Source organism: Ochotona princeps, chromosome 6, assembly GCF_030435755.1.
Source record: "Ochotona princeps isolate mOchPri1 chromosome 6, mOchPri1.hap1, whole genome shotgun sequence".
In the NCBI taxonomy this organism is placed as follows: Eukaryota; Metazoa; Chordata; class Mammalia; order Lagomorpha; family Ochotonidae; genus Ochotona; species Ochotona princeps.
The window spans coordinates 56,198,458-56,214,048 of NC_080837.1; the positions used below are offsets into that span (position 1 = coordinate 56,198,458).

General features: G+C 41.9%; 1 protein-coding gene across 4 annotated transcripts in view; it reads right to left on the minus strand.

Moving 5' to 3' along the window:
* Positions 1–71: 71 nt before the first annotated feature.
* Positions 72–15,591, minus strand: part of SNX6 (sorting nexin 6) — a 50,431-nt gene continuing 34,911 nt past the window's right edge. For all 4 annotated transcript variants that reach the window (XM_004584748.3, XM_036495594.2, XM_058666330.1 and 1 more), the window contains 6 exons: positions 13,874–13,949; positions 11,630–11,669; positions 7,316–7,402; positions 5,116–5,275; positions 4,951–5,036; positions 72–696 (listed from right to left, as the gene is read on the minus strand). In XM_004584748.3, coding sequence (XP_004584805.1) covers positions 643–696; positions 4,951–5,036; positions 5,116–5,275; positions 7,316–7,402; positions 11,630–11,669; positions 13,874–13,949 — 503 coding nt within the window. In that variant the 3' untranslated portion in view covers positions 72–642. The remainder of the gene's footprint in view (positions 697–4,950; positions 5,037–5,115; positions 5,276–7,315; positions 7,403–11,629; positions 11,670–13,873; positions 13,950–15,591) is intronic.

The window sequence follows — 15,591 nt, forward strand, 5'->3', positions numbered from 1 at the left end:
TTTTGTGGAGGGACTGGTGAACTCAGTTCAAGGTGTCATTTTAAAAGTAAGAAAGAAGAGAAACTAAAACCTGCACTGTGAAGTGTAAGACAGGAGTCGGTTTATTACAGCCACTCCAGATTCCAGAGCGTGATACCATGACCACAGAGCGAGAACGATCACTGTTACCGCTGGTTATTTTATAGGAATTGGTTTAGTCTACAAGTTTAAGGCAAACATACTAATGCATTTGCTTTCCTTCGGAATCATACTTATAAAGATACATAAAGTTTGTCCCAAAACATCTAAGAAATGTTCATTAATTTTAGTAAGATTGGCAGCCATAAGGAATACTATTTATAAAATAAAGATAGTTATGGAAGCTACTTTAAAAAGACTGAACTTGGGGCTTTTGAGTAGGCCAAGTGCATGAAGACGGACAACTGTCCCTGGGAAGACAAAGTAGGGCCACACCACAGACTGGCATCAGCCGGGCGTGACAGTGTTGCTCCCTTACGGACTTTTTCAGAGAAAGAAGAGTATATGCACTTTTCAGCTGCGTTTTTGTTGTTTCCAGTGAGCATAAATGCCTAACATTATTAAGAAAACAAAAATAAAATTGGAAGAAAGGCAGCCCTTTTGAATAGGAAGGCAGAATATGCCTTATGTATCTCCATTTAACACTGCCAGGCAGTTCTGCAGCAACTGTAGGTTACCCTAAAAAAGAAAAAAGAAAAATATGAAAAAACATGCTTTTAAAAAAGTTATTTTTTTATTTGAAAGGCAGAAAGGAGAGAGGAGAAAGAAAGAGACAGATTGATGGATCTTCCATCCACTGGTTCACTCCGCACACGGTGCTATGGCTGAGCTGGGCCAGGCTGACGCCAGGAGCAGGGAGCTTCTTCTGGTTCTCACACATGGGTAACAGAGGCCCCAAAGTCAGGCCACCCTCTGCTGCTTTCCCAGCACATCATAGAGAGCTGGATTAGAAGTAGCTGTGACTTGAACTGGTGTCCATATGGGATGCTGGTGTTACAGGTGTTACCTTAACTTGCTGGGTCACAGCACCAGCCCGAAATGAAAAATTCCTACATGGGATCATTCACAATTTAAAAATCATTAAGAAATATCAGGCTTTCGGTTTCTCAACTGTAGTACTCCTGACATTTTGGTGGCAGGAGCACTGCATAGCATTTAGTGGCATCTCTGGCCCTTTTAACGCATCATATACCAGTAAAAATGTCTCCAGACATTTCCAGCTGCTCCCCAACACACAGAATCACCTCCACATGTGGCCCACTGCAACAGAGCAGCTAACAGAAAACTGAATTCAGTAAACTCATTTTAGAAAGGATTTGAAAAAGTACAGTATGGGGAGCCAGAGACTTTTCTGTAAGATGCTAAAATAAATATTCTAGGTGCTGACAGACATACAGTAACTGTTCCAAATACTAGTTAGCTGTGGTAGTAGGAAAAAGCCCAAAGTATCAATGAATAAGCATTCCAATAAAAATCTTGAATCTTTAAAGTTTATACAGTTATTACATCTCATGACATGTTCTTCTACGGCCTGGTGCAATAGCCTATCCTCACTCTGCAACCAGCAGGATCCCATATAGGCACCGGTTTGTGTTCTGGCTGCTCCGCTTCCCATCCAGCTCCCTGCTTGTGGCCTGGGAAAGCAGTCGAGGATGGCTCAAAGCCTTGGGACCCTGCACCCGTGTGGGAGACCTGGAAGAAGCTCTTGGCTTCTGGCTTTGGATCAGGTCAACTCTGGCCATTGCAGCCACTTGGGGAGTGAACCAGCGATGGGGGATCTTTCTCTCTCTCTCCTTTTTGTAGATTTGACTTTTCATACATAAATAAATAAATAAATAAAGCTATCTTAAAAAATATTCTTCTAGTGTTTCTCAACAACCATTTAAGAATGTGAATGATTCTGAGCTCACAGGCTCTAAAGAGATGGGCCATAATTTACCAATTCCCAATTTATAGCAAAATTTTCGCAAGTTTTTGACATTAATAAGATAACAATTAACATTAGAAACCTACACAGGTTAAATACAAGTAAATCATGTCAAACTTCTGAGGACATTTTATACGGACAGTTACCACAGCAGGCAATCATATAACAAATACCTTAATTATGATTTTGACAATTACATCCTTCATACATAAAGCATAGATAGAAATGGTTGATTACATGTTGATTTAAAACTGAATAAACATAACCAAAGAATAATAATAATTCAACACAAATTAGTATAGAAAGAAACTTCAGCCTTATCTTGAGTCAGGTACTGCTGCATATTCACGTTTTTGCATATTTACAATTAGATTAATGGATTTTTTAAAAACTACTTTTATTTTTAATTAGTATTTAATAAATTCAATGCTATTTGCTGAATGCTGGTTCCTGTTGTCCTAATAATTTTAAAAAAGGATTTATTTATTTTTATTGAAAAGTCAGATTTACAGATAAGAGGAGAGACAGAGAAGAAGGATCTTCCATCCACTGATTCACTCCCCAAGTAGCAGCAATGGCACTGAGCTGATTTGAAGCCAGGAGTCAGGAACTTCTCGGTCTCCTTTGTAGGTGCAGGGTTCCAAGGCTCTGACCGTCCTCGACTGTTTTCCCAGGCCAAGAGTAGGGAGCTGGATGGGAAGCAGGACAGCCAGGATACGAACCAGTGCCCAACGGATCCTGGCACATGCAAGGTGAGGACTTCAGCCACTGGGCTACCATGGTGGACCCCTAATTTAATCATTTAAAGCAAGGCTTTGATGAGGGGGCTCAGTTCAGGGTTCAATTAGTTAATCCCCTGCCAGTAAGCACTGGCATCCCATATGGGTGGTGGTTCATATCCCAGTTGTTCCACTTTACATCTGGCTCCCTGTTTACAGCCTGGGGAAGCAGGGGAGGATGGCTCAAAGCCTTGGGACCCTGTACACATGTGGGACTCCATAAGTTGTTCCAGGCACCCAAGACTGGATTGGCTCAGCTCTGGCTGTTGTGGCTATTTGGGGAATGAACCAGGGGATGGAAGATGTTTCTCTTTCTGAGGATTTGCCTTTCCAATGATGGCCCAAATCCTTGGGACCCTGCACCAATGTAGGACAGGTGGAGGAAGCTTCAGGCTCATGGCTTTAGGGGCCATTTGGGGAGTGGATCAGCAGGTAGAGGATCTTTTTCTCTGTCTTTCCCTCTCTAAATCTGTCTTTCCAATAAAAATGATCAACAGAATTTCAGAATTATAAAACCGACCTAGGCAGATGGAATGTGTGCCACATCGGGACCCTGACTTGCTATCAGGTGGCTGTTCCCCATCCCCAGGTACTGGGGCAGTTGAGGCACTGGGTATGGCATCTCCCCTTATCTCCCCCTCACCCCAGAAACAGGAAGAAGAAACAAAAAATTTGAAAACAATGATCTATTTTCCCTAACCCTTGATCCTTCCCACTCATCTAGAAAAAAAAGTTTGGACCCAGGCTTTTTTCTCCTTTTCTCACATGAGGGAGCGAAGATGGGAGGAAGAGAGAGAAGAGAACACCAATTTACTGGTTCCCTTCCAAAATGGTTGCAATGGCCAGGCCTCGGCCAGGAGCTGGAAACTCAATTCTGGTGGCAGGAATCCAGCAAAAAGTCATCACTGCTATCTTAACAGTGTCTTCATTAAGAAGCTGGAGCCAGAAGCTGGAGCTGGAGCTGGGGCCTGAGCAAGGCATCAAACTCAGGTACTTTAATATGGTGACACAGGTTATCTCAATTCGCACCTTAACTGCTAGGATAAATGCTTGTCTCCAAGTCTATTTTATTTATTTTTAAAATAATTCTTTTTTTTCCCAAGATTTATTTATTTTTATTGGAAAGACAGATATACAGAGCGGAGGAGAGACAGAGAGCAAATCCTCTGTTTGATGATTCATTCCCCAAACAACCACAATGGCCAGAGCTGGGCCGATCCAAAGCCAGAAACCTGGAGCCTCCTCCGGGTCTCCCACGTGGTGCAGGGTCCCAAGGCTTTGGGCCATCCTCGACTCCCCTCCCAGGCCACAAGCAAGGAGCTGGATGGGAAGTGGAGCTGCCGGGATTAGAACCAGCGCTCATATGGGATGCTGGCACATTCAAGGCAAGGACTTCAGCCACTATGCTATCATGCTGGGCCCTAAAATATTTCTTTATAAATAAATTAATTAATTAATTTACTAATTTCTTTACATCCAGGACTAAGCCAGGCCACCAGAAACAAAGAACTTCCATTCAGGTGCTCCACATTAGTAGCAGGCACCAAGTCCTAAGATCATCATCTGCTGCCTCCCAGGCGCATTACGGAGCTGGGTGGCAAGCACAGGGTGGCCAGGACTCAAACCAGCACTGTTATGGGAAGCATGCATCCAAGCAGCAGATGAACCAGCTGCATCACATCCTAACACTCACCCCTCCATTTTTGTTAAATGTTTACTCTATCCACTGGTTCATCCTCCAAATGCTTACAACAACCAACACTGGACCAGATCAAAGGCAAGAGCCCAGAATTCCAGTCAGTTCTCCCATGCGGGTTGCAGGGTTCCAAGCACTTGGGGGATCATTTATTCTTGCCCAGGATGCATTAGCAGAAAGTTGGATCAGCAACAGAGCTTCTGGGGTGTGAATCAGCACCTCAATAGGAGATGCAGGTTTTGCAAAGAACAGCTCAACTTGTGCTGCAGGCATCACATGTCCAACCTGAGCCTTTATATTGCATAAGAAACAAACACTGCTAAAAACAAAAACCCAGATATAAACATATTAACTAAAGTTTTTTCTGAAGCACTTAAACAATATTTGGAAAACTTTATTCCAGCTCAGCAATAGTTATTAAAGTACTTTGATAGCTGGCAACTGTCAGTAAAGGATCAGGACCAATTTCAGAACTGACTCAATGTAAGTTACACAGCAACTGATTCATTACATCTTTAATGTGAAATTACCTTTGCATGCTTCAGTTCCAATTCTGCCAGTTCCACTAAATTTTTCCTGAATGCAGCAACTCTTCTTGTCTTAAAATCTATAAGTTCTGAAAACAAATCATGATTATTCAATTTACATCAGGGTCATAAAGCATGCCTTGTGATTCAAGATCAATATAATAATACCTTGCTTTGCAGATTCAGATATTTTTTCAAATTTCTGACAACATAATTGTTGGGAAGTTTCAGCTTGGAGAACATCTTTATTTTTTGCTCTTGCTTTATCCAGTGCTTTATTAGCATTTTCATAATCTACTAGTGACCTGGATCTTCGATAGAGGAGATCCTATAAAACAGAATGCTTCACAATATTATGTGAGTTGGCTGCACATTTCTGCTACTTGCACTTACTCATCACCAGCACCACCACCACTGTCGGAGTGAATACACAGGCACAGGAGCAAATTTGATTCTCTGTCTGGCTCCTGACTCCATGTCAGTGCAGACCCTTGGAGATAGCAGTGATGCTGCCACCGACACCTTAGCCCTGGCTTGTATTTCTGGCTCCCGGCTCTGGCCTCAGCCCAGTCTGTTGTATATATCTGGGGAAGAGTTGGGAGCTTTCTGGTTCTCAAAAAACTAAACGAAACTATCTTTCTTAATAGCTGACATGACTGTCTTACATATAAACACACACAAAATCTGGCAAATGAAACAGAAACAGAAACCTGACCCCAAAAAAACTCCTGAAGCTAACAAAAGGATTTTAGCAAGGTCATAGGATTTCATGTGAGTAGACAAAAATCAGCTGTTTTCCTATGTGCCAGTGACAAACAGGTAAATCTGAAATTAAAAATATAATAGCATTTCCACTAACAATCCTCAAAATGAAAAAACATTAATTTCACAAAACATTACAGATTTGTATGAGGAAAGCTATAACTTCCTCCTGAAGGAAAATTAATTTTTTTTCTTTTTAAAAGATACATGCTTGCTCCTCAAATGGCTGCAATAGCTAGACTGGGCCACATGGAGAAGTCAGGAGCCAGGAGCTTCTTCTGGTCTCCCATCTAAGTACAAGGGTTCAAAGACTTGGGCTATCATCTTCTGCTGCTCTCCCAGGCACATTAGCAGGAATCTGGATCAGAAGTGGAACAGTGGAAATTCAAACCAGTGACCATATGGGATCCTGGCACTGCACATGGCAGTTTTACCCACTTTGCCACAAGACCAGCCGCAGAAATTAAGAACTACACAGATTTAGAGATCAATCATGTTTATTAATAGGAATATTATGAAGCTATCAGCTCTGGGACCGGCATTGTGGTATACCAGGCCACTGCCTGTAAGACTGGCATTTCACGTGACAACCAGGTTGAGGCTGGCTGTTTCACTTCTGATCCAGCTCCCTGCTAACAAGCCTGGGAAAACAAGTGGTCATGGCCCAAGCCCAAGGGCTCTGTCACCCACATGGGAACCCTAGATGAAGTTCCTGATTCCTGGGGCCATTTAGGAAGTGAATCAGTGGATAGAAGATACATCTTTCCCTAATTTTGCCTTCCAAATAAAAAAACACAATCTTCAAAAATAAAAATTCTAGACTGTATTAAATCAAATGTTTATAGGGGAGTTGCTTTTTTTTTTTTTTTTAAGATTTTTTTTTGTAATGGGAAAGTCAGATTAACACAGAGAAAGAAAAACAAAGAAAGGTCTTCCAGGGTTCAACGTGGTGGCCTAGTGGCTAAAATCCTCGCCTTGAACGCGCCGGGATCACATATGGGCACTGGTTTTAATCCCACAGCTCCACTTCCCATCCAGCTCCCTGCTTGTGACCTGGGAAAGCAGCTGAGGACAGCACAAAGCCTTGGGACCCTGCACCCGTGTGGGAGACCTGGAGGAAGCTCCTGGCTCCTGGCTTCGGATCAGCTCAGCTCCGGCTGTTGTGGCTACTTGGGGAGTGAATCATTGGACGGAAGACCTTCCTCTCTGTCTCTGCTCCTCTCTGTATATCTGACTTTGCAATAAAAATAAATAAATCTTTAAAAAAATTAATATCAAACAACAATAAAGAAAGTCCTCACCTTGTACACGATGGGATCCCATATGGGCGCCGGTTCTAATCCCGGCCACCCCACTTCCCATCCAGCTCCCTACCTGGAGCCTGGGAAAGCAGTTGAGGATGGCCCAAAGCCTTGGGACCCTGCACCTGCGTGAGAGATTGGGAAGAGGCTCCTGGCTGCTGGCTTCGGATTGGCTCAGCTCTGGCCATTGTGACCACTAGGAGAGTGAAAAGTGGTCTGAACATCTTCCTCTCTGTATAGCTGCCTTTCCAATAAAAATAATATTCAAGCAAACAAACAAACAAAAAAAAACCAATGAAAATTACCTTAGCTGCTTGAGATTCTCTCAAGTAGTACTTTAAAAGATCAGAAAGTTTGAGGTCCTCGTCAGCAGACACTCGTGCTTCTATCTTCTGAAAAAAGAAGTCAGGTGGGCATTTAGTTAGTAATTAAATTCTGCTCTGAGCATTTTTCTTAATTACTGTGAAAACACTGAATCTATAAAAAAATTTGCAACACTCTTTTATCTAGGTTTTTTTTTCCATTGCTACCAGCCTGTTTTTTTTTTTTTCTTTCTGCAACTCTGCTAAAAAATTTGAAAACATTACATCAAATAAAATGACTAGACGAACCTCATATCTAATTCAAAGTACTTGGCTATCATTAGTTTCAATATCACCATTCAGCTTCATTTTCTTCAATGGTAACTGAAGGTCGGCATGTCATATGAATGCCGATTTGAACCCCTGGAGCTCCACTTCCAGTTCCCTGCTAAGGTGCCCGGGAAAGCAGTGGGAGATGGCCCACATACTTCTGCCCCTGTATTCTTTTTTTTTTTTTTTAAGGTTTTATTATTACTGAAAAGCCGGGTATACAGAGAGGAGGAGAGACAGAGAGGAAGATCTTCCATCCAATGTTTCACTCCCCAAGTGAGCCACAACGGGCCGGTACGCGCCAAACCGATGCCGGGAACCAGGAACCTCTTCCAGGTCTCCCACACAGGTGCAGGGTCCCAAAGCCTTGGGCCGTCCTCTCCTGCCTTCCCAGGTCACAAGCAGGGAGCTGGATGGGAAGTGGAGCTGCTGGGATTAGAACCGGCGCCCATATAGGATCCCGGGGCTTTCAAGGCGAGGACTTTGGCCGCTAGGCCACGGCGCCGGGCCCTGCCCCTGTATTCTTATGGGACGCCTGCATCAATCTCCTGGTTCCTAGCTTCTGCCACACCTATTCGTACCTGAAGAGCAAAATCAGTGGATGTGTTTCTCCTAGACTAATTCCTTTAAAAAGATTTATTTTACTCAAAAGGCAGATATGACAGAGAGAGAGAGAGAGGTCTTATATCCACTGGTTCACTCTCTAAATGGCTGCAATGTCTACAGCTGGTCTGGTCTGAAGCTAGGAGCCAGGAGATTGATGCAGGTTCTCCCACATGGGCACAAGAGCCCAATGCTTTGGGCCATCCTCTGTTCCTTTCCCAGACCACAACAGGGAGCTGGATTTAAGTGTAACAGCTAATACATGAACCAACACCCACATGAGACCCTGGCACCACAGGCAGAAAGTCAGCTGCGTATACCACCATGCTGGCCCCTTAAAACAATTCTAACCCTTACAACAAAAAAAAAGAGTGTCAGAGCTCCAGTTCGATTCTCAGCTGCTCAGCCTCCATTTCCTTGTTAATAATGCATCTGGGAAAAGCAGCACAGGTGTTCAGGCCCGTGCCACCCAGGGGAGTCACGGATAGACTTCTAGGCTTCAGTCTGTCTCCGCTCCAGCCACTGTGGCTGTGACAAAGCACATGGAAAATCTCTATTTCTCCCTCTCCTAACCTCTGTCACTCTAACTTCCAAGGGTTTAAGAAAAATCATCAGTTTGCACTTTCTGTTAGTTGGCACACTTACTTTTGGAACCTAATTATCATGCTGCAAAGGTAATCTAACTGCTTGACTGCCAGATATAGGTGTTCCAGCCAAGAGCGCCAGCAAAAGTCCTAAAAAACAGCCAGTGTCACTTCAACCCCTCCCTGACATGGCAGTAAAAGAGCCTTCAGATAATTCTAGTTCAGTCTTCCCATGTTCCCTCAGTTCCAGGTATCAGAGTGCAGAGGAAAGCAATCCCTGCTCTTTCTGAATTTACATTCCTGGATTCAGGATGACCTGTTTCAGAGCAAAACCAGAGTGCTATGGTATCCATGGAAAAGCTACCAGCATCTCCTTAAAGAGAAACTGCTTGCTGAAAGGAACACAGGTAAGTCTCGTTGCCACTACAATCTCTATGGTCTTAGAACTGTGTACACACCAAGGCTAGGTTCCAACCCCATTCCACTCTCATCTGCATTGGCTGGATCCAATTCAACATAACACAGGGAACAGGAAGGCCCGCCCATTCTTGCCTAATGTGGCATTTCTCAAACTGGCTCTTCTGGCTTGGGGAACTCCCTCTGACCAGCCTGAACGCACCTTAAAATTGCTCTACAGCCCTGAGACTCTTCCTCTACCTTACACACTGTCAAACTTATACTGCAGCCCAAAGGTTCCTTTTTCCTCCTTGGTTTTTTATTTATTTATTTATTTTTATTGCACAGTCAGATATACAGAGAGGAGGAGAGACAGAGAGGAAGATCTTCTGTCCGATGATTCACTCTCCAAGTGACCGCAACGCCCGGTGCTGCGCCAATCCAAAGCCAGGAGCCAGGAGCCTCTTTCGGGTTGCCCACATGGGTGCAGGGTTCCAAGGCTTTGGGCCATCCTCAGCTGCTTTCCCAGGCCACAAGCAGGGAGCTGAATGGAAAGTGGAGCTGCCAGCATTAAAACCAGTGCCCATATGGGATCCTGGAGCATTCCAGGTGAGGATTTTAGCTGCTCGGCTACCATGCCGGGCCCTTCTCATTTTTGACAAAAAAATCCTTTGTACTTCTAACCCTATCTTGAAATTCGCTTTTCAGGGGTCTTAAATAAACATAAGGCTGTTTTATGATGCAGCTCTATTCTGTTAAATATTAATATATTGATGGCTGATGTCTGCATAAACAAAGACTGACAATATTAAATTATTACTACTATGAGTTCAATTTTGACTCAAGTGTGCACTTGTCTCCTATGATATTAGCACTTTTAAATCAATCTCCTAGGGCCCAGCACGATGGCTTGTCTTGCTAAATCCTCTCCTTGCATGCACTAGGATTCCATATGGTTGCTGGTTCGTGTCCCAACTGCTCTACTTCCCATCCAGCTCCCTGCTTGCAGCCTGTAAAAGCAGTCGAGGATGGTCCAAAGTCTTGGTACCTTGCACTTGCACAAGAGATCAGGAAGACTTTCCTGCTCCTGGCTTCGGATTGGCTCAGCTCTGGCTACTGTGGTCATTTAGGGAACAAACTAGTGGATGAAAGCTCTTTCTCTTTGTCTCTCCTCTCTGTAAATCTGCCTTTCCAATAAAAATAAATAAATGTTTCTTTCTTAAAAAAAGTCAATCTTTTAGGGGGAACAAAAGCAATACAATATTGCTAAAGTTACAAAATTAAAGCTTTCTCTTCATAAAAACTCAGTCTGAATAATGAACATTTTCTAGTCAAGAATACTAGCTTTTGGGAAGCCAGTGTTGTGGCATAATAAGGTAACCCATATGGGTGCCACTTGATGTCCTAGTTGCTCCATTTCCAATCCAGCTCCCTGTTAATGGCCTGGTAAGGCAGTTCATGATAACCTAAGTACTTGGGCCCTGCCACCCTTGTGAGAGACCCAGAAGATGCTCCTGGCTTCAATGTGGCCCAGCCACGCTGGCCATTGCAGCCATCTGCACAGTGAACAAATGAATAGGAAGATCTCTCTTTCTGTAACTGATTTATAAAATAAAAACTCTCAATATATCTCAATATCCTCCTGAAGTGAATACATTTATCTCAATGAAGTTGAATACAATCACAGAAGTTAATACTACAGTAGGCACAGGTATGGATTCCTAAACGTTATGCAGGGGTAGCCTACTCTTTTTCTGACAAAGGCTATTTGGATATTTATAATACCATTCACAAGCCACAGAGTTACTGAATTTTGAGTCCTACTTGTGGCCTTGGCTGGGCCATATCAATAATTTTGCAGGGCTTATACAGCCTGTGAACAAGACATTTCCCATTCCTGGTTAACAGTTATTTTGTTTCAAAATTATTTATTTATTTACAGGCAGAGCTAAAGAAAGAGAGAGGAAGAATGAGAGAGAGCGAGCGAATGAGAAAGAGAGAGTGACACAAAGAGAAAAACAGACAGGCATTTTCTATCTGCTGGGTCATTTTCCAAATGGCCACAATCAGCTGGGCTGATCTGAAGCCAGAAGCTAGGAGCAGGTACAGGTGCCCAAGGTCTTGAGCAACCCTCTACTGCGTTCTCTGAAACATATTAGCAGGAAGTTGAACTGGAGGTGGAGCAGTCAGGAGTCAAACTCAATGCTCATATGGCATGCTGGTGTCCACAGTGGTTTTACTCATTAAACAACAAAGCTAGGGAAATACTTTTTTTATAAACAAAATTTATGGAGTAAGAACACTTAACATAAAATTCATCCTTTTGACAGATTTTAAAGCATACAATACAATACTGTTAACTATATCATAGGCATAATAGCAGACTCTGGGATTTAGTACTTACTCTGGTTTTATCAAACAGTTCTGAAACTTTGAGGAAAAACCTGGAAGATAACAATATTTTCATGAGGTGTTACATTTGAAGCAATTTTATGTTTTAAATGTTCATAGAATATACATTCAACTATATTAGTAACATTATCTCACTATAATAACATTTAATGGTCTTGTTAACTGAAAACTTCATTTAGTTCAAGAAAATTCTCCCCATGCTCCCATCTATACAACAGATCGTTTGAGATTTGTTATAGAAAATCCACCCATTTAATTTCTAGAGGATAGTCTAAGTTGAACATTAATCTTAAACTGAACATTAACTTTGATATTACTTAGTAATAGATCATATAATACTAAGCAAATTCTGCACCTTTAAAATTGTAGAAAAATTACAAAGTAATCACATTGAATGAGACAGAGTCTAATTTAACAGGAATACACCGAAGCTGGAATAGTTCTTAGTTTCCTGCAGGAAATACAGCTGCCTTAAAACAGAATAACCTTGTAGGGATAGTGTTGGGGTATAAGTGAAGTTGTTCCTGGTGACACCACTAACTCATTATTGGAGTGCTGAACTGAGTCTCAGCTGCTCCATTTCTTATGCAGCTTCCCACTAACACACCTGGAAAGGCAACAAAGGATGTCCCAAGCAGTTGGACCACTGTCACTGTGGAGGAGACCAGGATGGAGTCCCTGGCTCCTGGCTTCAAACTGGCTTTAGAAGTGGACACTGTATACATCTGGAGACTGAACCAGAATATGAAAAATCTCTTTTTGTCCCTCTTTCAAATAAATGTGGGTGTTTTTTGTTTTTGTTAAGAATTAACCTTGTTTCATTGAAAAGTTTGGCTCTTAAATGTCTACTGCAACAGAATATACTGGAGAAAAGTTCAAGGATATTATCTGGAAAAAGACTTTGAAAATACCTTTCTCAATTAAAAATGTTTACATATTTTTTCAATAAAGAGTTTAGTTTAAACAAAACTACAGGAACAACTAAAATTATTGTTAGAATGAAAAACTAGCATAAACTAGAGAATAGCTGTATGGGGCAGGTAGACATTTGGTCTAATTATGGGGCCTGCGTTACATATTTGGGAGTGTATGCCTGTAGCTGTGACTGCTACTATAGGTCTTAGGAGGCAGCAGTTTGACGACTCAGGTGTTTGGGTTCCTGCCATCTGTATGAGAAAACTGTGTTTCTGGTTCCTGGATTCAGCCCCACAGGCACTTGAGGAATGAGCTGGAGAATGGAGCCCTCTCAAATTAAACAATAAACTAATAATTTTTTTGAAAGAAAGAAGAAGAGGCAAAAGCAAAAGAGAAAAAGGAAGGAAAGAAGAATGGAAGGAAGAAAGAAGTAAGAAAACAAAAAACAAAACAAAAAACAACCAAAAACCAGCTATTTTAAGTAAACCTCCAAAGTACTTTATTATACTAACATATGCAATATCTTCACTGGGTCATTCTAGAATTGCTTTAAGATTCACTACAAAAATGAAAATAGCAGGAAGATGCTGGGGTAGGCTGCCACATTCCAGGGAGGAGTGCCTAGGATTGAGGCCTGTCCCCACTTAAAATTCAGCTTCCTGCTAAGGCATATAGGAGGCAGCAGAAGCCCAAGAACTTGAATTCCTGGAAGATCCTGGCTCCTGGTTTTGGTTCAGCCAGGCCTGGTCCCAACAGCTGGGGAATGAGCCATTGGATGGAAGATCAACAGCACGTTCTTTCCTCTCCCAACCTCGCCTTTGAAATAAACAAGAATAAACAACACAAAAAACCTTCTTGAACCAAAATAAATAAATAAATTTAAAATAGCTTGTATCTTTAAAAAAGTAAAAATGATAGGATCAAATTTTACTTTAAAATTTAATTTGGCCTTCAATGAAATACATATACATACACAATCATACATACATAATTCAAAACAGCATTTATGATAAACTATCAAAACCTAAAAGTAGTAAATTCTTTAATAGTCACAGAAATCAGTATATTTTAATCAAATAAAACATTGTAAATATTAAAATTACACACTAAAGTCCACTTTAGTTTCCCAGATCTTAAAAATATGAGAAAGGGAAGAGAAAAAAATATTGATCCAAGTTCATCATAATGCTCCTTATCAATGTGTTTTGACAAAAATAATCCAAAATGTCTGCCTGCTGTTAGAAGTATTGTGGGCATCTAGGCTGCCAACAGAAACTTTCCTGTTTTACTTATATTGGATGGTTTTAATTAGAATCCTTACTTGCATATATCTGTAGAATCCTGAGTTCCTAAAGCATATAATGATGAACCAATTCTATTGTAATCATCTGCAGCACCTATAGAAAAAGTTTTAAGAATTTAATGTATACATTGGTTTAAAAATACTAAATACCTATCTGCCAGCAATGTAAAATATGATACTCAAATTCTAGTAAAGAAAACACAACCGACCATAATGCCATATGATGCATATTATATCAGACATAAAACTATTTTGAAAGTAGGGGAAACAGATGAAAGAATGAGCTAGCCAGAGCTTGTAGGATGAACTAGGCAAAGGGAGAGCATTCTGGATAAACAAAGTGACACAGCCAGAAAGACATTAAGACAGCATAGTATACTCAAAGAGCCTTGTGAGTTACATATCGTAAGTTCACAGGGGAGTAGGCAGAGCTGAAGACGGGAAAGTTCAAAACTTTCTGGGCAAAAACCCCTTGCGGGCCATGACAGAATTTGGACTTGATTTCTGTGAATGGATGTCATTAAACATGCTTAAGTCACAGTACTGGGGAAATTCTGCTAGGGAAGGTATGTGACAGAGCAGTCAAATGGTTGCTCAGGAGGCTCCTATCTGAGAGTTACTTAGAGCCCCAGACACTGCTTCCTACCCAGCTTCCTTCAAGTGTGTTCCCTGAAAGGAGCAAATGATGGCTTCAGTAAACTTGAGTCTCTACCACCCATACGGGAGCCCCACACTGAATTCCAGGATTCTGACTTCATCCAGGCACTGCTTTGGCTGTTACAGACATCTGGAAAGTGAACCAATGGATAGAAGATCTCTCTTCATCAGACTCTTTCATTCAAACAGAATGAAAATAAATAAATGTATATGAAATATAAAGCACTTGATACTTTGAGGAACACAGAGAATAAGGCTATCAACCAAGAAACTGAGCAATAATCTGGCAAAAGATTCGGAGGGACAGCATAAAGAGGAAAGTGTTAACAAGTGGGATTTTCCAAACAGCAGACCTGAGATAAAAAGGGAAATTATGGAGCTTGGGAACAACAGTGGCACTCGTGCTCTCAGTTGATCGGAAGCAAAGTACTTCACTTAAGCACAACACTCCTCCTAGGTAAGGGTCTCTCCACAGGGCAACAGTCTTCTCAGACTGTATGGGGTTAGCACCAAGGCATAACAGGTTAGACTGTAGCCTGAAAGCTGGCATCCCTTGCGGGCAGTGGTTTGAGTCCCAGCTGCTCCACTTCAAATCCAGCTCCCTGCTAATGCGCCTGGGAAAGCACTCAAAAATGGTGAAGCCCTTGGGCCCTGGCATTCACTTGGGAGACCCAGAAGAAGCTCCAGGCTCCCGGTTTTGGAGCAGTTCAGCTCCAGCCGTGTCAGCCATTTGCGGAGTAAACAACAGATGGAAGATGTCTCTCTGTGTTTCTCCTTCTGTCTCTGTAAATCTTCCTTTCAGATCAAAATAAATGTATGCAGCTATACAGTGCATAGTAACATGATACCACAGAAATGTTTCCTTTATTTAAAAAAATGGTTTATTATTTATTTTTATTGGACAGATTTACAGAGAGGAGAGACAAGGTTCTTTCATCTGCTAGTTTACCTCCCAAATAGTGGCAACAGCTGCAGCCAAGCTGATCCAAAGCCTGGAGCTTCCTCCAGGTCTCCCACATGGGTGGAGGGTCCCAAGGCCCTAGGCCATCCTCTACTGCTTTCCCAGACCACAAGCAGGA